This window comes from Chiloscyllium punctatum, chromosome 7 (assembly GCF_047496795.1).
Source record: "Chiloscyllium punctatum isolate Juve2018m chromosome 7, sChiPun1.3, whole genome shotgun sequence".
NCBI classification, from domain to species: Eukaryota; Metazoa; Chordata; class Chondrichthyes; order Orectolobiformes; family Hemiscylliidae; genus Chiloscyllium; species Chiloscyllium punctatum.
Window position 1 is genome coordinate 116,825,519 of NC_092745.1, and position 24,451 is coordinate 116,849,969.

Genomic DNA, 24,451 nt, shown 5'->3' on the forward strand with positions numbered 1-24,451 from the left:
TGCTCAGCGAAGTAGTTGACTCTACTTCAGGAAATGGTTTTAAAGCTAAGATAGATTTTTTTGAACAATGAAGGAATTAAGAGTTATGGTGAGAGGGTGAGTAAGTGGAGGTGGCTCGAAGGACTAAATGCTCCAAGTTCTTATGTATATTTGTGACTCATCAACTCTTGATGAGAAGGGTGAACCCATGGGTTCCAGCAGCCTTTCCAAGGGGTAGGGCACATTTTGCTCCTGTATCGTTTGTGAGTTTGCAGTTTTCATGTGACCCACGTGCTTATTCAGGACTGCTGCACCTACCCGAACTTTATACGTCACTGGTCCTGACCTCACATCTACAATGACTAAGAACTTTGAACTCATGAAAGGACATGCATAGTCAAAATGCAACTGGGTCAAGGCTTACTCATTTATTCCCATGGATGTGAGGGAGCTGCTAGTGGTAGTTTCTGTCCATGTTGGCGCTCTTGGCACTACCCATCAACACAGCTATGTCTGCATCCAGGCCTGGCCGACACACATAACTACTCAACAACATTTTGGAGACTCTTGTATGGCCCTGGTGGAATTCAGAGTCTAGATTAGACCAGTGCCAGAAAAGCACAGCAGGTCAGGCAGCATCTGAGGAGCAAGAAAATTGACATTTCAGGCAAAAGCCCTTCATTCGATACTGCCTGACCTGCTGTGCTTTTACTGTCTGAATTCCACCAGGCAAATGTGAGGACTGCAGATGCTGGAGATCAGAGTCTAGATTAGAGATGTGCTGGAAAAGCACAGCAGGTGCTTCGTTGCATCCAGCAGCTTCCCAACTGACTGCTTGCCAAAACCAAGCCAAACCAGAAAAAAGCTGAGCTACGAGAACTGGCCCACTCTCCTTTCATTGTACGAATGCTTTTTTAAACTTGAAAACCTTTTGCCTGAGGCAGTATCTATTAGCTGTAATCAAATTGGCCCTAAAACGCTTCAAACCTAGACCCCCTGGAGTCTCTGTGTTTACGACTCCTCTGGAAAAAAAACATTACCTTGTTAAAGGAGCAGCATCATCACACGTCCCACCTTAAAAAACATGAACCATCAATATCCAAAGATAGCTCCATTTTAAAACCCCTTAATCTTAAATTGTTAATACACTACAATATCCATACACATTACATTGACAATAATCATGCAAACATGCACTACTACATTTTGTATCAGTATATTTTACCCCGCCATCAATTACCTCCATTTCTCATTCAAGTCTCAACAATGCATCAGTAATCATGTTTTCCTGTCCTGCCATATGCACAATTTTCAAATTGAATAGCTGTATCAACATGCTCCATTGAAAGTCTGACATTTTTATCATTAAATTTCTCCACAATGGGTTATGATCAGCATATATGATTGTCTCAGACACATTACTGGTAAAATAAACACTGAAGTATTGTAAAGCCAACATCAAGTTCAAAGTCTCCTTCTCAACTGTCGGATATTTCTGCTGATGAATGTTCAATTTCCTGGAGAAATACCCAATAGATCTAATTACTCATTGTCTTCTGGTCAGAGCACAGCACCGACACCCACATCACTTGCATTGATATTCACTTTGAATGGCTTTGTGTAATTAGGCATGGCTAATCACAGCTTTCAGACTGTCAAACACCTTCCGACAGTTCACTGTCCATTGAAACTTCTTGCCTTTCTTTCGCAATTCAGTGAGTGAAGCCGATACACTGTATAATTTGGTATGAATTTTCAATAAAATCCCAGGAATCATAGTCCTGTTTTTTTTAATGAGACACTCCCCGATTACTTTTGTTTTTGCATTCCGAGGGATCATTTGTCCATGTCCAATAATATGGCCAAGGAAGATGAATTTGGCTTTGTCAAATTCACTTTTAGCCAGGTTTATCACCAAGCCTGCCTCCTGAAGTCGATCAAACAATTCTGATAAATGTTGCATATATTCCTTCCATGTGTAATTAAGAATCACCACGTCATCAATACAAACTACACAATTTGGTAATCCGGTAATGACGTTATTGATAAGTCTCTTAAAAGTGGCTGGCGCATCTTTCATACCAAACACCATGACTTTAAACTGATACAGCCCATCTGGAGTTACGAAAGCTGAAATTGTCTTTCGCTCTTTTGGACAAAGGTACCTGCCAGTGACTTCTGAACAAGTCCAACTTAGGTACTTGTCCCACCTTTGCAACACAGTCTTCCAAATGCGGAATCAGATATGCAATGTCTTTGTAACTGTATTGATTTTGCAATAGTCCACACATAACTATTGGGTACCATCTGGTTTTGGCACCATTACTATGGTTGAGCTCCAGTCACTGTAACCTACTTCAATTCTATTGTCTGGGAGCAAGTGTTCAATCTCCTTTTGACCTGTGCCAACTTTAGAGGGTTATGCCATTAAGGATGTTGCTTAATCGGAACAGCATTGCCTATATCTACATCTTGCATAATTAAATTAGTACTTCCCAGCTTATTTCCACATATCTCCCCATGTGATAGTAATAATTCTTTCAGGTCATTTAAATTTTCCTTTGAAAGGTGACTCAATAATTTATCCCAATTTTTGACAACTTCCTCATTGTCAAATTTAATTTGAGGAATGTCCAATTCAAAATCCTCTGAACTTGATTCTTCTCTCTGTGTTGCAACCAATAACACAGTCTACTTGGCTTTCCTTCCCTGTCAAAATACCTTTTGAGTATATTCACAGGACACACTCTGCGAGATTTCTTTCTGTCTGCAGTCTTTATCAAATAGTTCACCTCAATTTCCTTTTGACTTGATAAGGTCCATTAAACCTTGCTTTCAAAGGTTCACCAGTCATTGGAAGTAACACTAACATTTTATCTCTGATAGCAAAATTGCAAGTTTTTTATTTCTTGTCGGCTTCCTGTTTCATTGTATGCCGTGATACTTTTAAATGCTGTCTAGCCAACTCCCCTGCTCTATTTAATTGTTCCCTAAAATTTGACACATAGTCCAAATATGCAATTAGCAGTCCTCTCACTTCTTACTCAAAAACTAATTCAAATGGACTGAATTTGGTTGATTCATTTGGTGCATCTCTGATCGCAAAAAGTACGAACGGAATTCCCTTAACCCAATCATCTGGATAGTCTTAACCATAAATCCTCAACATGGTCTTTAACGTCTGGGGCCACCTTTTGAGCACTCCCTCTGACTCTGGATAGTACACAGTAGATTTGAATTGTTTTATTCCTAAGATGTCCATAACTTCCTTGAATAATTTCAATAAAAAATGTGACCCTTTATCTGATTGTATCTCTGTGGGTCGTCTGTATCTAGTGAAAAATTTGAGTAATTCTTTTACAATCCTAGTAGCTGTCATGCTGTGTAATGGAACGGCCTCTGGAAATCTATAGGACACATCCATTATTGTTAAAAAATACTGATTCCCACTTTTTGTTTTAGGTAGGGGCCCTATGCAATCAATTAAGACTCTTGTAAAATGTTCCTCAACTGCGGGAATAGGTATTAAAGGTGCGAGTTTTATTACAGTCTGTGGTTTTCCATAGGTCTGGCAAAATTCAACTACATCCTTGTGACGCTTGCACACACACGTGTAAGTCTATGGGGTGAATTTACATTTGAGAATACATTCTATTTTGCTAAAAAGCTCACAACCTGCAGGCAGTCAATGCAGGTGGTCAATCCATATAACATTTTAAACATTTCTACTTTGGAAATAGAAACAGTCTGACTCAAGATTGGGATACAGACAGACTCTAACCTCACACCTTTAATACACTGTCACCTTTTTTAAAATAAAACCTTAAGTTACTTCCAGAATGTGATGTAAAAGAAGTCCCGGGATTTACATATTAATGAACCGAAATCTGCAGTCCATTCTAAAAGATGAAATACTTAACAGCAATCTCAGTTGGTTCAATATATCATTTCAGCGTGTATCATTTTGCTGTAAATTCTATGTCTTATGATCCTGCTCGACAGCTACCAGATGAAAGAGCATCACTCCGAAAGATAGTGCATCCAAATAAACCTGTTGGACCTGGTGTGCTGTGATTTTTAACTTTGTCCAACAATCTAACACTGGCATCTCCACATCCTGAATATATTTAAACAGTTTCTGACCAGGCCTTTGGCTACCATGGGTTTGATCATCCTCACTCTCTTCCTCACTAAGTTTATCTTCAGCATTCATTTCCATCCTTTTAAGCCGACTTTCCTGTTTAAGTGCTAATTTCTGAAGTTCAAACTCCCTCTCTTTCTTCCTTTTCTCTCAACTGTCTTTTTTCTCTCTTTTTCTTTTTGTTCGCTAAAGCAATTTGTTCTTTTCCCCTTTCCTCTGCTCTTAATCATAATTTAAACCATTTCATTTCTGTTGCCCTTTCCTTCTCTTTTGCCTCAAGTTGTTTCATTTTCAATTGAACTTTAGCCATCTCTAAAGATTCTGATGGCATTTCTCACAAATTTAAATGTTGAGCTATTGCTGTAATTATCTCTCCTTGCCTTACGGAAGGAGGCAGCCACAAAGCCCAGCTTGTCTGCTAATTCCAGCAGCTTTGCCTTATTCACCTTTTGTAAAACTCCCAAAGTTACTACTTCCCTCCCCCGAAAATTCTTGGTGACTGAAAGAGCCATTGCTATCCCAAGCACTGTTTAAACCTACCAAAATTAACACCCAGAACAAAAGACACTAACACCTGCCACTCACAGCCTTTGAGTCCAACAACCCTAATCCCAATTTGGAACTATAGAACAAATCCTGGACAAGCCCCCAATCTGTTATGGACCAGGCCAGACCCCTCAAATGTTTTAAGAAAGTAGCCAGGATGCTAACTTTGCTAGTTGTTTTAATCAGGTGTAAAGTAAATATTCCAGGAGTGGTGCAGCTGGCCCAACCGCTTAGTTTTAAACAAAACAAACTTTATTTGCAAGATTACTGAATGAAACACAAACAAGAGAGAACCAAATATAGAATAACTTAATTTATCAAAAAAATTAACAGATTATCCCAACTTAATGATGCTGTTCCAAACATGTGCAACAATCCCCATAAACACCCCTTGGAAAAAAAGGTAAAATCAAACAATCAAACATAGAGTTTTACAGAAGAGATGTCAGAAAGAGGGAGAATCAGCATGGATTTGCTTCTTTGGGTCCAGCAGCTTCGCAACTGACTGTTTGCTAAAACCAAACCAAACCAGAGTAAAGCTGAGCTGGGAAAACTGGCCACTTCCTTTTCATTGAACAATTGGTTATTTTTCTAAAACTTGAAAGTCTTTTTACTGAGGCAGTATGTGTCAGCTATAATCAAAATGGTCCTAAAACCCTTCAAACTTAGACCTCCTGGAGCCTCTGTGTTTATGATTCCTCTGAAAAAAAAGGACAACTTAACCTTGTTAAAGGAGCATCATCAACACTGATTTTTGATTCAGTTATAGTTGGAGTACCAGGCTTCAAGGAATTTTCTCAAGTGTCCCTATTTTGTCTGTGATGGAATGGTTACATTGTCCCACTTGAATTTGTGCCCTTTGTTATCTGTGTGGTTAGAAATGAGGGAGTACCAATTATGTCTGGCAGTGGCAAGCTGGTGTTCATGCACTCGCACAGTAAGGGTATCTTGTAGATAACGTTTGTCCTGTTGGATGTGGGTGTTGGGTCTTTAACCTTTGTGAGGTGCTGGTGAAAGGTGTTCACTGGTTTGTGGGGTCACTAAGATTCCTAGAGGTCTGAGTAGTTGGGTAATCATTTCTAATATGTCTTTGATGTACAGCATGGTGACTATCGAGTCTGGTTGTGTGGTGTTTTCTCCTTTAGGTTTGTTACCTAAGTATCAGATGATAGTCCTCTTGGGGTACCCATTTCATTTAAATCCTTTGAACAGGTGTTTCTGTTCTGCATTCTGGAATTCTGGGTTGCTGTGGTGTGTCCTTGCCCGTCTGAATAATGTTTTAATGCAGATTCACTTGTGGGTGCTGGGGTGGTTGCTCTTGTAGTTCAGTTTCATCAGAATCCCCTGCAGGAGATCCAAGGTGGCGGCGACCCAGCAAGTCTGAGTCTGTAGTGCTCTGCCCAAGACTCAGGCAAAGTGGACTGCCCGCCTCCACCACACCTGCCAAACCATTCAAAATAACTTTCATTCAATACAGTTAGTCATTGTGCATCAAACTTGAGTAGTTTGGTGCTTTGTTAAAATGACTAAGGGAAAGAATGCCTGCAGCTTGCAGTAGGCAGGAACCCTTCCCCCACCATCCCCAGCTGCAGCAGAGGTGTCCACAGCCGCCCCGGGGGACTTACCTACGGTGGCGAGCCTTGTTGCTGTAATTACCAAGCTGGAAGGGAAAATCGAAGTCTTCATAGAGGAGTCCAGAAGCAGGTGGGAATCGCTCTCGGTTGTGCAGCAAAAGCACTACCGAGATATTGAAAAAAATCGAACATCGAGTTGGAGAGGTGTAGCTAAAGCCCACTGCTGCAGAATCGGCCATGGGTCGGGTCCGGACTCTCGCCTTAGAAGATCACATCGATTTCCTCGAGAATTGGGGTTGTCAAAAAAATACTCGTTTGCTGGGCCTTCCCGAACGGGAAGAGGAAGGCCAGCTTGCAGTGTTTTTGGAGCAGTGGCTCCCTCAGATGTTGAAGCTGGAGGCTGGATCAGGCCAGGTGCAGGTAGAATGGGCCTACCGGGTTGCAATACGCAGGCCCGGGTCGGACCAGCGTCCCCGCCCGGTCCTGTTCCGGCTTCAGTGTTATAGAGAGAAGCAAATGCTCCTGGAAGCCTCCAGAACCCTCAGGAAAGATCCCCAGGCCATGACATATAAGGGATCTAGGATTATGCTGTTTCAGGATTTTTCCCCAGCTTTGGTCCGCAAGAGGAGGGCATTTGATGAAATGAAGAAGCGTCTAAGGGACTTAAACATTCAGTAATTCTTGCATTACCCAGTGACACTGCGTTTTAACCATGAAGGATCCATCTATAACTTCGGATCGCCAGAGAAGGCCAAGGAATTTTGGACTCTCTTAAATAGATTGTAAGAATTAATCCGAATGGTTAATGATGCTGTTCTGCCCCCCCCCCCCCGGTTTACCCTTCTATTTTTTCCCTTATTTCCTTTACTGTTTAATATCATCTCTAGGGGTTAGGGAGGGGGGCTTATTTGTTCTCCACTATGCAATTTCCTTTTTTTATATAGGCCGGGCGGTTTAGTTGATTCAGGTGAGGGGGGGGGTGGGGGAGGGGGGGGGTGTTTGCTTTGTCCTACCTTATTTCTTTCTTTTCGAATAGGGTTTTTTCCTTTTTTTATTTTTGTGTTATTACACTTAGTTATTACCTGTTTAGGCTGTAACTTTATAGTTTATACATGGTACTATCGTTATTAAATGTATCTAGTTGTTGGTATGGGTGGGTGGCTAGGGTACTCACGGTTAACTTTAGCTTTATAGTACACTTGAATTTTTCTATTTTATTATGGGGTGCCTGGGTCGGGGGGGGGGGCACTGGTTGGGAGAGGATACGATGGGTTTTCAGATAGGAAGTGATGCCCCCTGGAAGGAAGGGGGAAAATCTCCTTTTAATTTTTTTTTAATTTAGAAAGTTTTTTACTATATTGTGTGAGTGTATTCAAGAATCTCTATTTTTATGAATTTTCTATGGTCTATGCCTGGGGTGTTTTGGATGGGGTTCTTCCTCCCAGGGGGTCTCGGACTTGCCTGGATGATTATGGTTAGTCATTCGATTAAATGGTGCACCTGGAATGTCAAGGGGAGTAATTCGCCAATCAAAAGGAAGAAAATACGATCAATCCTCAAAAAAGAAAGGGTTGATATAGCTCTCTTACAGGAGACACATTTACTGGATAAAGAACACTTGAAATTGTAACAGGGTGGATTTGATCAGGCCTCCTTTTCATCCTTCAGTTCAAAAAGTAGGGGAGTAGTTATTCTCATTCGGAAGAATCTCCCTTTCAAAATCTTAAGTCAGAGAAAATATTAATCTGAACGGTATATACTGATTAAAGCCTTTATAAATGGAGAGGAATATGGAATCTTGAATCTTTATTGTCCCCCGGCACATCCTTTCAAATTTATAATGGAAGCCTTCTCCAAACTGATGGATCTCGGGGCTCATTATACAATTATAGGAGGAGATTTTAATTGCATTATGGACCTGGAGATAGACAGGATACGCAAGAGTACTGCAGGTATATCCCCCAGATATAGAACTAGGATTAGTAGATATGTGGAAGTCCCTCCAGCTGCAAGGCAGAGCTTTCTCTTTTTATTCTAATCCACTTAAGTGTCACACTAGAATTGATATGTTTTTTGCCCCCTCGACCTTTTCGAATTCCATATTATCCTGAAAAATAGGTAATATAATAACTTCTGATCATGCTGCAGTGTATATGGAAGTCAAGACTAGGTACAATGAGATGGCCCCCTGACATTGGCATATGGACTCTTTCTGAATGAAGGATATTAAATTTGTAAATTATTTCTCTCAAGAATTCAAAACTTTTTTGGAAATTAATTCAGGTACAGCTAGTAACCCGTCGATGATGGGGAGACCATTAAGGCTTATGTGCGGGGTCTGATCATTCCATACTCAGCGACCCAGAAAAAACAAAAGGGAGAACAACAACATCTACTCAAAGCTCGCTTAAAGGCAGCTGAGACAGCGTACGTTAATAGGCCCTCTGTTGCTAAATTACAAAGGATTACGGCCCTTAGGACAGCCACGCTTACTCAAACGGCAAAGAGGGAAATATTATTTGCAAAGCAAAGATTATATGAATATGGCGATAAGCCTGGTAGATACCCAACGTTTCTCGCAAGGGAAAAAAAGGCCCCTCAAGCTATCATGTCCATCAGGGAAAGTGCTGGTACTCTTACTCATGATCATAAAAGGACCAACACAATCTTCAGAAAGTTTTACTTTGATTTGTATAAATCGCAGGATTGTGAGGATAGAGCTGGGAAGATGCAGTCCTTTTTTGAAAGCCTGGCCTTTCCGGACTTAACCCTGGAACAGGTGTCGGTCCTGAATGCTCCCCTAACAACCTAGGAAGTACTTGACGTAATCAGGCAGCTTCAGAGTGGTAAAACACCTGGTCCAGATGGATTTCAGGTTGAATTCTACAAAGAGTTTACAGGAGTATTAGCTGGTCCACTTATGGACATGTACAACTACTCATATAGTCAGGGCTGCCTCCTGCCTTCGTTGAGAGAAGTGAATATTTCTCTCATTCTCAAAAAAGGAAAGGACCCAGAAGGTTGCGCATCAGACAGACCAATATCTTTGCTAAATGTAGATTTTAAAATTCTTTCTAAAACATTAGCATTGAGACTGGAGAGGGTATTGCCATATATCATAAAAGAGGACCAGACGGGGTTTATCAAGGGCCGTAGATCATGTAATAATATTAGAAGGGTTTTGAATGTGATTCAAGTCTGTCATCAGGAAAGAATATCGGGAATAGTAGTCTCATTGGATGCAGAGAAGGCATTTGAATGGTCATACCTGTTCTATACACTGGAAAGGTTTGGTGTTGGAGAGGTATTTGCTAAATGGGTCTCAACATTGTATAATGACCCCAAAGCAGCCGTGATCACCAATGGTTTAGGCTCAGATAGCTTCAGTGTAGGTAGGGGCTGCCGTCAGGAATGTCCTCTCTCAACATTACTATTCATGCTAATAATTGAGCCACTAGTTCTAATACAATGGCCCCGAGGGTTGGCATGGGTAAACATAAAATTACCCTTTATGTAGATGATGTTCTCCTTTTTCTTAGTAATCCTTTGATGTCCATGCCTCGCCTGATCCAAGTTATTAATTTATTTAGTGCATTCTCAGGTTACAAAATTAATTCCTCAACATCGGAGGCCATGCCGATGAGTGGCCTCTCTAGTATGTCCCACTTATTGGACGGATCTCATTTTCCCTTTCGGTGGTCTCTAGAGGGTTTTTTATATTTAGGTATTTTTATCACCCCAGTATTCGGTCAGCCGTACAAGGTCAATTTTGTGCATCTACTGGAAAGGATAAGGCAGGACCTTCAACGATGGGGGGATCTTCCAATTTCTTGGCGAGGTAGAATAGCTCTAATTAAAATGAATGCCTTGCCCCAGCTCTTATACCCTATGAGAATGCTCCCAATGATGCTGCTGAGGCTGGCACTGTGCAAATTATATGGTTGGCTTGGTTCTTTCATCTGGAATCATCGGCGGCCCCTCATTCAGTTAAAGAATGCAGCTTCCACGAGCAAGGGAAGGGCTGGATTTTCCAGACTTTAGGAAGTATCAGCTGAGTTCTCTACTAAGCTACATAGCCAATTGGGTCACATCTGACCTGCAATCAACCTGGCTGGACATCGAGGCTTCTCAAACAAAGTGTCCTTTTATTAACCTCTTATTTTTAGATAAGATGAAAGTCATTATGGACGATTGTAAAAACCCTATAGTATTAAACACAATTAAAGCCTGGAAGATAATGCAGCAAAACAAGGGTAATTCACATAAAACCTCCCCTTATACTTCTATAGTGGGGGCATGGGGTTTTCAACCGGGGCTCACAGATGCCACATTTAAATCCTGGAGGTCCAGGGGTATCTCCTGTTTAGGGGATCTGTTTGATGAGGGGGTCATGATATCTTTTGAACAGCTGCACCAGAAATTTGGACTACCTAATGGAGACCTCTTTTGATACTTCCAAATCCAAGATTACATACAGAAGAAGACGACTACGTTATTAGATAGCCTTTATAAATCAGATAGGGAACAAAGAGTGTTGTGGCCAATATGTTTACCCTCGGTCAGCACTCTCTATCATTTATTACATAATGAAGTTTCGGAAGACATGGAATGTTTGCTTAGAACATGGGATCAGGAATTGGGGTTGGAAATATCCACAGAAATGTGGGACGATATCTGAGAAAATGCCAGAAAAATCTCCATCGGTAATAGAACCCAAGCCATTCAGTTAAAGATACTCCATAGGACTCATATAGCACCGGAACGATTGGCAAAATTTAGGGCAGGAGCATCTCCAATGTGTCCCAAATGTAAAATAGAGGTGGGCACTCTCACACACTGCTTATGGACATGCCATAAGATCCGCAAAAACTGGGTCAGAGTAGCAAATGCTTTGACAGAAATCTTGGGAGCAGAAATTAGAGTAGATCCAGTATCTCTTCTCCTGGGTTTTTCGAGCATGCCTTCCCTGGATGTGCACGGGAGGAAATTATTTTCCATTCTCTCCTTTTGTGCAAGGAAAAATATCTTAGTAAACTGGATAGCTGAGGGCCCTCCAGGACTTTCGAATTGGTGTAGGTTAGTTATGCAATGTATTCCCCTTGACTTCCTTACAAATATGGTGCACTAAAAAACTGAATTCTATAAAATATGGCAGCCCTTCCTGAATTATAGATACAGCTATTTCAGCCCTTTTGTCAAGGGCTTTCATCTAGTTGCGGTAACGGTTCTGGCTGGTCCGGGGGTCCTTGGGGGAGGAATCCCGCATAAATATGGGTTTTATTATGACTTGATGTTAATTCGTTCCGAGCATGTACTTTCCTATTTAATTACTATGTTATCATTTTTTTTCTTTTGAGTAATGTAAGATATTTTATTATACGCTCTGGTTATTTATAGGTTAGATTAGTAGTTAGTTGAGTTTTGTTTTCTCCTTTTTTTAATCTCTTCTTTTTGTCTGTTTTGGTTATTATATATTTAATATTTAATTGTATATTAATGTTTGTATTTGTGTGTATTATTTTGTAAGTTTGTAAAAACATGTTAAATTTTCAATAAAATATCTATTAAAAAGAAATCCCCTGCAACTCATATGCTCCACTTGCCGATCTTCCATTGATAAAGCCAGTCATGACACCTGTTTAAAATCCAGTTGAGCTTCAGCTAATTGGCGTTTTTGCATAGTTACATCATTAATCCCATATATCAAACAGCGTCTAAGCATCTTATTAATGGCTAAACCGAAGTCACCGGCTTCTGCCAGTTGTCTTAACTTAGTCAAAAATCCCGATATGGATTCCCTTGGTTCTTGAACTGCCAAGGAAAAACTATAGGTTCTCAGAATTGGAGGAGGCTTGGGGTCACATTATTCTGAATTATGTCTACCAATTCTTGAAAGGTTTTAGTATCTGGTGCCTCAGGGAAACATTGCAGCTCCACAGGCTGTCAGGAAAATTACTCATTGCTTTTTGACTGCGATAACGTCATTTGCCCAGAAAAGACAATGCATTCTTTCCACATACTGGTTACAGTCCTCGACAGCAGGGTTGAATGAGCCAAGCTTTCCAAACAAAGGCATGATGTAAGATATGCTCACTGCAACTCAAAGTTGATTGCTGTGAGTGAGTTTCTGCAGGAATGTGCTTTACTCATTGCCACTAATATAACTCCACAGAAGCCAGTATCCTGCCACCAAGTAACCATTTATTTATACATGAACAGTCCTTGACCGTAGCACTGCTTCATCCAGAGGCCGCTCTTAGAATGTTGGTATCTCTGACATTGTCCTTGTCATCTGTCAGCCAGGGCTCCTTGATTGTATCAGACTAACAGCCCCAATCAGGGAACTCATATTCTGTGAGGTCCAGCGAGATGACCTCATTACAATCACTACACCATGCTTGCCACATATTAACTCTGGATATTAAGAATAAGTTGTACTTGTATTGCAGATTATATCACTGTTCCAACTTATACAATAAAATATTGCTATTTGTCCAAAAATGTGGAATCTTGTGGGTTTACCCTTCCATTAAATCTGCTGCATCTCACCTTTGTCAACATCTAAAAATAAGTTATAGGTCCCCAAGCTGATCAGAACATAAACTTGGCAATCTGGTCCAGGATCATATCAGAATATAAAGAGCGACTTCAGGGACACTATGTCTTGATTAATTAGGACTAAGGCAGATTTAATGTTGCAGTTTACAATAGGTCGAGTATTAAGTAAAAGATTGTGTTTGGTTCAGGAATTCTCAGAGGACTTTGGAGTTTTCCAATATATATTTCTAGTGCAAACAATGCTTGCTGAAAACCAAACCACTGTTTTTTCTTGATGGAAAAAACAAAAGTTGGTGTGTACTTAAGCCTCCTGCTAGGTGCCAGGAAATGACACAGTCAGCTATTGTGATATATAAGAAAGGACTTGCATTTATATACTTCCCTTCATGACCTCAGGATGTCCCAAAGCATTTCACAGCCATTGAAATAACTTCAAATTGTAGTCATTATTAGAGGGAAGGAAGCACAGTTTCCTCACTACTGCACTGAAGTGTCAACCAGGTTAGAGATTCAAATTTCTGGAATGGGATTTGAATCCATAACCTGACTTAGTGATGAGTGCTTCCATTGAGCCAAGCCTGTTATCAACAAACCACATCAAAATCACTTTCAATCATTTTAGAAAAACCTCACTTGCATAAAAATAGGCTGACTTTCATTTCTATCAACTAATTAAGTGAGCACACCCTATTGCATTAAATAATATAATTGCCGAAAACACCAGGATACAGTTCTTGATTGGTTAAGGAACTACAGGTCTATGATACAACTCTGACTGAAATGCAAAGCAAAATTGGACAGTTGTAACTGGCAGCTGATCCAATATCATCAGGTGTGTATCCTTAAGTTGGAAATGATGTTTGTTTCACACACCTAAAATTGATAAACAGCTTTTTATTATACTTTTCAATAGGAAAGAAAGGATTAAATGTAATCTGTACCTTGTAACTTGGCTTCAATTCCAGCTTTACCTTGTCTAGTAGAAAAACCTCAGAAAAACATATAATTGTTATTTTTGAAATCATTACATTCTTTGTTTATATCTATTCCATAAGAATATGGATCATAGTCATAAGCAATAGCAGTAGGATGTTCAGTTTGTATTAAAATTAATAACTATTAGACCATATGTAAAATCTACTGGAATTAATATTGGTCAGTTAACAGAAGCCAGGCATCACTTATCCTGAGAGTCACCAGACAGGGAAAACAGATTCTGGATTAGTGGTGCTGGAAGAGCACAGCAGTTCAGGCAGCATCCAAGGAGCTTCGAAATCGATGTTTCGGGCAAAAGCCCTTCATCAGGAATAAAGGCAGTGAGCCTGAAGTGTGGAGAGATAAACTAGAGGAGGGTGGGGGTGGGGAGAAAGTAGCATAGAGTACAATGGGTGAGTGGGGGAGGGGATGAAGGTGATAGGTCAGGGAGGAGAGGGTGGAGTGGATAGGTGGAAAAGGAGATAGGCAGGTAGGACAAGTCCGGACAAGTCATGGGGACAGTGCTGAGCTGGAAGTTTAAAACTAGGGTGAGGTGGGGGAAGGGGAAATGAGGATAACATCCTATCTATCTTAACAAAAATAATTTAACACCTTCTGTAAATGTGCATCCTTAACTGTGATTATGGTTATATTAATCTCCCCAACTCCATTGTATAAAAAAAACACCACTAGACCAGAGTGCAAAAAAAAGTCATATTTAATGTGTGAACAAATAAGAGGTATAATTTATATATTTGTGAAGTTTTGTGCTCATCATAGTCGGAGTCATTTGTACAGCAATATGGAATACTTTTGCTTCTTTTGTACCTCCTATCAAAAGTCCTAGATCCAGTATACCAGCATGACGAGAAGATTCCTGCTGGCAGTCATAAAATAGACCAATTGAAACTTTGAAATTAGATCTCCTCTCTACCAGATTGAAATTTTCCATTTCTCACAAAATGCATTTTTATTAACTTACTAAAATGCTATATTAGAGGAATATATGAGGAGTAGGCCACTCATTTCAACAAGGAGAAAGTGAGGACTGCAGATGCTGGAGATCAGAGCTGAAAAATGTGATGCTGGAAAAGTGCAGCAGGTCAGGCAGCATCCAAGGAGCAGGAGAATCGACGTTTCAGGCATAAGTCCTTCTTCAGGAATCCTGAAGAAGGGCTTATGCCCAAAACGTCGATTCTCCTGCTCCTTGGATGCTGCCTGACCTGCTGCGTTTTTCCAGCAACACATTTTAAAACTCATTTCAACAAGGCAACATTGCCATTCCAAATCATAGTTGATCATCTCCCCAGTGCCATTTTCCTGCTCCAGATCTCTTAAAATCATTAGACTCCAGAAAACTATTCTAAAGATTCACCATCCTCTGAGTGAACAAATTCTTCCGCATGTCAATCTTAAATCTTATCCTGAGATTAAGTGTACTGTTCCAGAGTCACCAAACAGGGAAAACATCCTATCGACATCCATTGTCATGCACAGTAAGAACATTACAACTTTCAAGTAGAGCACCTCTTAGTCTTTGAAACTGTAAAGAATAAAATCTTGTCCTCAGTGTCTCTTCATAAGGCAACCTCACTATCCCAGAGGTGAATGTCTGATGAACGCTCTCTGCAGCAAGACATCATAATTCTAAACTTTATCACCTTGAAATGAATGCTAACATACTGCTTGCCTTCTTACTTGCTTACTAAATCTGCATGCTAGCTTTTAGTAACTCATGAACAAGGACACTCAATTTTCTTTCAACATTTCCCAACCTCTCACCATTTAAGAAGTACACTGGGACGAATCTTGTAGGGGTCTGAAGAATGTGGGAAATAGTAAGATGTGTGGCAGAATTGGATGAGAAGTGTGGGAAGGCCCAAAGATAGGCCACAACTCATTTCATCTTTTATTTCTCTCATAAGCAACATGGTGAATTTCTCGCTAGGCAGTGACAATTCCTATTATGGGAATTATTGCCTATTATATCTCATGTTAATGAGAGAACTAGCCACAATAATGTTCAGCTTTCTGTCTTGCCAAACTCATCAAATAAGTAAGATGTTGAGAAAACTCAACATGAAAACCGATTTGGATACCTGGTGGATTAAACTCACAGCTTGCTCTAAAAATCCTCCAGATCGCAAACATCCAAACTGCAGCATAGGACACAATTCATAGGCACCAGTTTCTGTACACCTCTTCCATGGATAATCACATCTGGCATCTCCCAAATCCGCAAACTATCATGGCACCTCTGATACTTTGGCAGTCTGCTATGGAAGCACAGATTTACATTGCAGGGAGGCACTGGCAACTAGCATTGAAGCACTGCAACAGACACACTTTGGTGCACGGATGGGCACCCACCAGGCTGTATCTCAAAGCTACTCACTTGTTCCCTAAGCACTCACTCACACACTTATTGGCTAACTGCATGCTAGTACTACCCATGGTTTGCCTTGCCATGCCAATTAGCACAGTCACATGGGCTGCTCAGCAGTCTTCAGTCAAAGGAGCACATACTTTGCTTTATGGCAGTGTGCTACACCAATCTTGCAACTGCATCTAATGATGTTGGACATGGCCTTTTTGTCAGCTGCTAACCTGTCCATGGAGGCAGACAACCGTCACTTTAAACATTTTTAAGGCAGAGTTAAATAGATTCTTGATTACTCAGGGAATGAAATATTATTGAGGATATGTTCGACTATAGAGTTGAGATTATATTCATATCAGCTGTGATCTTATTGAATGGCACAGCAGGCTCAAAGTTCCGAGTAGCTTACTCCATCTTCTTAGAACATAGAACAGTACAGCACAGAACAGGCCCTTCAGCCCACGATGTTGTAACGACCATTGATCCTCATGTATGCACCCTCAAAAGTCTCTTAAATGTCCCCAATGACCTTGCTTCCACAACTGCTGCTGGCAACACATTCCATGCTCTCACAACTCTCTGTGTAAAGAACCCACCTCTGACATCCCCTCTATACTTTCCTCCAACCAGTTTAAAACTATGACCCCTCGTGTTAGCCATTTCTGCCCTGCGAAATAGTCTCAGGCTATCAACTCTATCTGAGCGTCTCATTATCTTGTATTCCTCAATAGTTCCCCTCTCCTCCTCCTTTTCTCCAATGAAAAAAGTCCGAGCTCAGTCAACCTCTCTTCATAAGATAAGCCCTCCAGTCCAGGCAGCATCCTGGTAAACCTCCTCTGAACCCTCTCCAAAGCATCCACATCTTTCCTATAGTAGGGGGACCAGAACTGGACACAGTATTCCAAGTGCGGTCTAACCAAAGTTTTATAGAGCTGCAACAAGATCTCATGACTCTTAAACTCAATACCGCTGTTAATGAAAGCCAAAACACCATATGCTTTCTTAACAACCCTGTCCACTTGGGTGGTCATTTTAAGGGATCTATGTTCCTGCACACCAAGATCCCTCTGTTCCTCCACACTGCCAAGAATCCTATCCTTAATCCTGTACTCAGCTTTCAAATTCGACCTTCCAAAATGCATCACCTCGCATTTGTCCAGGTTGACCTCCATCTGCCACCTCTCAGCTCATCTCTGCATCCTGTCAATGTCCCGCTGCAGCCTACAATAGTCTTCTATACTGTCAACAACACCTCCAACCTTCGTGTCATCTGCAAACTTGCTGACCCATCCTTCAATCCCCTCATCCAAATCATAAATAAAAATTACAAACAGTAGAGGCCCAAGGACAGAGCCCTGTGGAACACCACTCACCACTGACTTCCAGGCAGAATATTTTCCTTCTACTACCACTCGCTGTCTTCTGTTGGCCAGCCAATTCTGTATCCAGACAGCTAAGTTCCCCTGTATCCCATTCCTCCTGACCTTCTGAATGAGCCTACCATGTGGAACCTTATCAAATGCCTTGCTGAAGTCCATATACACCAGATCCACAGCTCGACCCTCATCAACTTTTCTAGTCACATCCTCAAAGAACTCGATAAGGTTTGTGAGGCATGACCTGCCCCTCACAAAGCCGTGTTGACTGCATTTAATCAAGCCATGCTCTTCCAGATGGTCATAAATCCTATCCCTCAGAATCCTTTCTAACACCTTGCAGACGACAGACGTGAGACTTACTGGTCTGTAATTGCCGGGGATTTCCCTATTTCCTTTCTTGAAGAGAGGAATTACATTTGCCTCTCTCCAGTCCTCAGGTACAACTTCAGTGGAGAGCGAGGATGCAAAGATCTTTGCAAGTGGCGAAGCAATCGCATTTCTCGTTTCCCAAAGCAGCCGAGGACAAATCTGGCCTGGCCCTGGCGACTTGTCAATCTTAATGTTTGACAAAATTTTCAGCACATCAGCTTCCTCTATGTCTATCCATTCCAGCATGCACACCTGCTCTTCAAAGATTTCATTCACTACAAAGTTTGTTTCTTTTGGAAAGACAGAAGTAAAAAACTCATTTAGGGCTTCCCCTACCTCCTCAGACTCCACACACAAGTTCCCTATGCTATCCCTGATCGGCCCTACTCTTTCTTTGACCATTCTCTTATTCCTCACATAAGTGTAAAATGCTTTTGTGTTCTCCCTAATCCATTCTGCCAAGCCTTTCTCGTGCCCCCTCCTGGCACTCCTCAGACCATTTTTGAGCTCCTTCCTCACCTGCCTGTAATCCTCTAGAGCTGAGCTTGACCCTAGCTTCCTCCACCTTACGTAAGCTACCTTCTTCCTTTTGACGAGATACTCCACCACTCTCGTCATCCAAGGTTCCTTTATCTTACCCCTTCTTGCCTGTCTCAGAGGGACATATTTATTCATCACTCACAACAACTGTTCCTTAAATAGTCTCCACATGTCTATTGTGCCTTTACCATGGAACAATTGCTCCCAGTCAATGCTTCCTAACTCATGTCTAATCGCATCATAGTTTCCTCTTCCCCAATTAAATATCCTCCCATTTTGCCTAATCCTCTCCTTCTCCATAGCTATGTAGAATGTGAGGCAGTTATGGTCACTATCACCAAACTGCTCTCCCACCACATTATACTTGCATGACTTGCTGCACTGATGTAGCTTCTGGGCAATGAGAGTCATTGCTTACCTTCCTGTTGTTTCTTTGTCTCCCTGTGTATGTCAATTAAGTTTCTAATTACCAATGGCTGGAGGTTCTCAGCTGAATGGGGCTGAGCAGGTGCCTGGTCTCAAGCAGAGACGAGCAGTACCTGGATTCTTCTGCTCCTCAGATGCTGCCTGACCAGTTGTGCCTTCCAGCACCACATTTTCTGAGCCTGGTCATCAGCAGTCCTCTGAGTAAGAGGGTCAGTGGCCTGCACTCTAGGCCAGTCCTTGGTTAATTATGGAGCTGTCACAGTGAGGAAGTCACAAGATTGTGCTCAGACACTGTCTAAGCTTAATGCACTAACAAGGTGTTTATATCTAAATTGATTGACACTGTCGCCTCCTGCACTCCCTCTGTTGCTTTTGAGGCCTCGGAACTCCCTTCCCCAGAATGTCTTCTGTCAGAGCAGCCCATTTCTCTACAGGATCATGGGCATCCCACTGGTAACTGCAGGACACAAGAGAGGTGTCACAGCCATTGGTTAGAAGTGTTGTGCAAAGAACAAGACCGACAGAGGGGTAACCTTAAAGAGGTTTATAAAACCATGAGGGGCATAAATAAGGTGAACATCAAAAGCCTTTTGCCTTGGGCAGGGGAGTTCAAAACTAGGGGGCACATTTTTAGGGGAGAGAAGAAAGACTTAAAAGGGATTTGAGGGGCAACTTTTACACACAGAGGGAGGTTTGTATGTGGAATAAACTGCCTGAGGCACTGGTAGATGCAGGTAGTTACTACATTTAAGAGAGATTTGGACAGCAACATAAATAGGAGAGGTTTAGAGAGATATAGACAAAATGCCGACAATTGGGACTAGTTTAGTTTGGGAAACTTGGTTGGCATAGACTAATTGGACCAAAGGGTCTGTTCCCATGCTGTATGACTCTATGACAATGACATTTTCAGGGAAATGAAGAGCTGCACATACTCAATTGCTGGGAATGTCTCTGCATCTCTGCAGGAGTCGTCCCACTCTTCTCTTGCAAGGGCTCAGATTCTATCCAAATGTCGGGCACCTCAACCCATATGGACTTGTACTGCCCTGTTATGGATGGTCTTCTGTAATGAGAGATAGGCAATGATTGAGTGATGTGGGTGACACAGCTATTAGTGCTGGTGCATATGGCAAAAAGGTGGTGAGGTGTTCCGAGTAAGTGAGGAGGCAGCACACACGGCATGTTTGGCTACTGGTGTAGGACATTGGAGTGGATAAGATCACGTGAAGGAAGATGTTACAGGCAACAGTAGGAAGGCAGTGTCGCAGTAGAGATAGATGATTGTGAGATGATAAACAGAAATTCACCTTGGCCTAACAGAAAAGTTCTCTGACTTTTTAATAGCTATTCTTCTGCACTGTGGAGATGGCACTGACTCAAGTGGCAACCTCAGTTCAAATTGCCAGGATCTGGTTATGCAGCATTCTCTGCTGGTCCTCGAGGAAAATGGCTCCTCTCTTTTGCACCATCCTGTCCACTAGGACTTCCAGGTCTCTGTTGGAGAATCATGGCACTGTCTTCCCCTTTTCAGCCATGTTCTGATGCAGGATTAGTGGCGCTGGAAGAGCACAGCAGTTCAGGCAGCATCCAAGTAGTTCTGATGCAGTCCATCAACAAGCAGGACAGCTTTGGAATGCCAGCACATGTCCTGATGCACAGCAGCCTTTTAAATATGCCACAGGCGCAAGGGATGCCAGTCTTACAGTGGATATCTACTGAGATATGAATTATTCTGGGAATGGTGCATGGTAAAGAATGGGGCTGGAAACAGAAGTGAGTGATAGCATGGGATATGGCAGGTAATTAATGCAAAAAATCATTTGTTAAATATGGTGAATTTACTCGACCTTGTGGTAAAAAAAAGCTCCAAAAACTAAATACAAGTTGGACTTAGCCAAAAATTGAAGATTAATTCCCATATCTATTGGACATAATTCTTCAGGGTAGGACTTACATGCATTTGGAAAAGCATGCCCCAATTAGGGACAGTCAGCATGGATTTGCGTGGGGTAGACCATGTTTTACTAACTCAATCGAATTTTTTGAGGAGGCGACAAAGGTGATTCATGACAGTAAAGCGGTGGATGTTGTTTACATGCATTTTAATAATGCTTTCGACAAGGTCCCTAATAGTAGGTTCATCCAGAAGATTAAGATGCATGGTGACTTGGCTGTGTGGATTTAGAATTGCCTTGCCAACAGAAGGCAGAGTAGTGGTGGAAGTGTGTTTTTATTTAGCTGGAGGTCCATGTCCAGTGGTGTTCTGCAGGGACCTCTGCTGTTTGTTGTATATATAAATGACTTGGATGAAAATGTAGATGGGTTGATTAGTACATTTGTAGATGATACAAAGATTGGCGTAGGTATGAATAGTGTAGAAGGATGTCAAAGGATGGAGCAGAATATAGATCAGTTGCAGATATGGGCGGAGAAATGGCAATTTGAGTCTAATCTGAGTAAGCAGCTCAGTTGCCTGGACAGCTGGTTTATGATGCAGAATGTTATAGAATTATAGAATTATAGAAAAATACAGCGCAGTACAGGCCCTTCGGCCCTCGATGTTGCGCCGACCGAAGCCGACCTAACCTACACTAGCCCAATAACCTCCATATGCTTGTCCAATGCCCGCTTAAATGACCATAAAGAGGGAGAGTCGACCACTGCTACTGGCAGGGCATTCCATGAACTCACAACCCGCTGAGTAAAAAATCTACCCCTAACATCTGTCCTACACCTACCACCCCTTAATTTAAAGCTGTGTCCCCTAGTAACAGCTGACTTCATTAGCGGAAAAAGGTTCTCACTGTCAACCCTATCTAAACCCCTAATCATCTTGTACACCTCTATCAAATCTCCCCTAAACCTTTTCTCCAATGAGAAAAGCCCCAAGTGCCTCAGCCTTTCCTCATACGATCTTCCTACTATGCCAGGCAACATCCTGGTAAACCTCCTCTGCACTCGTTCCAATGCCTCCACATCCTTCCTATAATATGGCGACCAAAACTGCACACAGTACTCCAGATGAGGCCGCACCAGAGTCCTATACAACTGCAACATGACCTCAGGATTCCGGAACTCAATTCCTCTACCAATAAAGCCCAGTACACCATATGCCTTCTTCACAGCACTATTTACCTGGGTGGCAACTTTCAAAGATCTGTGTACATGGACACCAAGATCCCTCTGCTCATCCACACTACCAAGTAGTCTACCATTAGCCCAGTAATCCATCTTCTTGTTACTCCTACCAAAGTGAATGACTTCACACTTAGCTACATTGAATTCCATTTGCCACCTTTCTGCCCAGCTCTGCAACTTAACTATATCCCGCTGTAACCTGCCACATCCTTCTTCGCTGTCCACAACTCCACCAACTTTTGTGTCATCCGCAAACTTGCTCACCCAGCCTTCAAGCCCCTCCTCCAGGTCATTTATAAAAATGACAAACAGCAATGGTCCCAAAACAGATCCTTGTGGAACACCGCTAGTCACTGCACTCCAGGATGAATCTATACCATCAACTACTACCCTCTGTCTCCTTCCAGCCAGCCAATTCCTAATCCAAACCTCTAATGCACCCTCAATGCCATACCTCCGTAGTTTTTGCATTAGCCTGCCATGGGGTACCTTATCGAACGCCTTGCTAAAATCCATATACATCACATCTACTGCTTTACCCTCGTCCACTTCCTTGGTCACCTTCTCAAAGAATTCAATAAGGTTTGTGAGGCACGACCTGCCCTTCACAAAACCCTGCTGACTATCCTTGATCACATTATTCCGATCCAGATGTTCATAAATCCTATCCATTACAATTCTCTCTAAGACTTTGCCCACAACAGAAGTGAGACTCACTGGCCTATAGTTACTCGGGCTATCCCTGCTCCCCTTCTTGAACAAGGGGACCACATTCGCTATCCTCCAGTCTTCTGGCACTATTCCCGTAGACAACGACGACATAAAAATCAAGGCCAATGGCTCCGCTATCTCCTCCCTAGCTTCCCAGAGGATCCTAGGATAAATGCCATCAGGCCCAGGGGACTGATCTATTTTCATCCTTTCCAGAATTTCCAACACCTCTTCCCTACATACCTCAAAGCCGTCCATTCTAATTAATTGTGACTCAGTATTCACATCGGCAACAATGTCCTGTTCCTGAGTGAATACTGACGAAAAGTATTGATTTAGTGTCTCACCGATCTCCTCCGCCTCCACACACAACTTCCCACTACTATCCTTGACTGGACCGATACCTACCCTAGTCATCCTTTTCTTCCTGACATACCTATAGAAAGCCTTTGGGTTTTCCCTAATCCTACCAACTAAGGACTTTTCATGTCCCCTTCTCGCTGCTCTTAGCTCTCTCTTTAGATCCTTCCTGGCTACCTTATAACTCTCAATTGCCCCAACTGAACCTTCACGCCTCATCTTTACATAGGCCGCCCTCTTCTCTTTCACAAGGGATTCCAATTCCTTGTTAAACCATGGCTCCCTCACAAGACCCTTTACTCCCTGCCTGACTGGTACATACTTATCAAGGACACCCATTAGCTGTTCCTTGAACAATCTCCACATATCATTTGTGTTCTTCCCTTGAAGCCTATTTTTCCAATCCACGCATCCTAAGTCATGCCTCACCGCATCATAATTTCCCTGCCCCCAGCTATAACCGTTGCCCTGCAGTGCACACTTATCCCTCTCCATCACTAGAGTAAAAGTTGTGGTCACTGCCCCCAAAGTGCTCACCTACCTCCAAGTCTAACACCTGGCCTGGTTCATTACCTAGAACCAAATCCAGTATAGCCTCACCTCTTGTTGGCCTGTCTACATATTGTGTCAGGAAACCCTCCTGCACACATTGGACAAACACCGACCCATCTCACGAACTCGAGCTATAGCTTTCCCAGTCAATATCTGGGAAGTTAAAGTCCCCCATAACAACCACCCTGCTACTTTCACTCTTATCCTGAATCATCCTCGCAATCCTTTCTTCTACATCTCTAGGACTATTAGGAGGCCTGTAGAAAACTCCTAACAGGGTGACCTCACCTTTCCTATTTCTAACCTCCGCCCAAACTACCTCAGATGGCAAGTCTTCCTCCATCACCCTTTCTACTGCTGTAATACTATCCTTGACAAGCAATGCCACACCTCCCCCTCTTTTACCCCCATCTCTGACCCTACTAAAACATTTAAACCCTGGAACCTGCAACAGCCATTCCTATCCCTGTTCTACCCACATCTCTGTAATGGCTACAACATCGAAGTCCCAGGTACCAACCCATGCTGCAAGCTCACCTACCTTATTTCTTATACTTCTGGCATTGAAGTATACACACTTCAAGCCACCTTCCTGTTTACAGGCACCCTCCTTCGAGATCGATGCCATGTTCCTAACCTCCCTACACTCAAGGTCCTGTACCCTAAAGCTACACTCCAGGTTCCCATGCCCCTGCAGAGTTAGTTTAAACCCTCCCAAAGAGTACTAGAAAACCTCCCCCCAAGGATACTGGTGCCCCTCAGGTTCAGGTGTAGACCATCCTGTTTATAGAGGTCCCACCTTCCCCAGAAAGAACCCCAG

At 42.2% G+C, this 24,451-nt stretch overlaps 1 protein-coding gene across 1 annotated transcript in view; it reads right to left on the reverse strand.

Moving 5' to 3' along the window:
• The window catches only part of hfm1 (helicase for meiosis 1), a 193,310-nt gene that overhangs the window by 125,007 nt on the left and 43,852 nt on the right, over positions 1 to 24,451 (reverse strand). Inside the window, exon 15 of the mRNA XM_072573276.1 lies at positions 13,740 to 13,787. Coding sequence (XP_072429377.1) covers positions 13,740 to 13,787 — 48 coding nt within the window. The remainder of the gene's footprint in view (positions 1 to 13,739; positions 13,788 to 24,451) is intronic.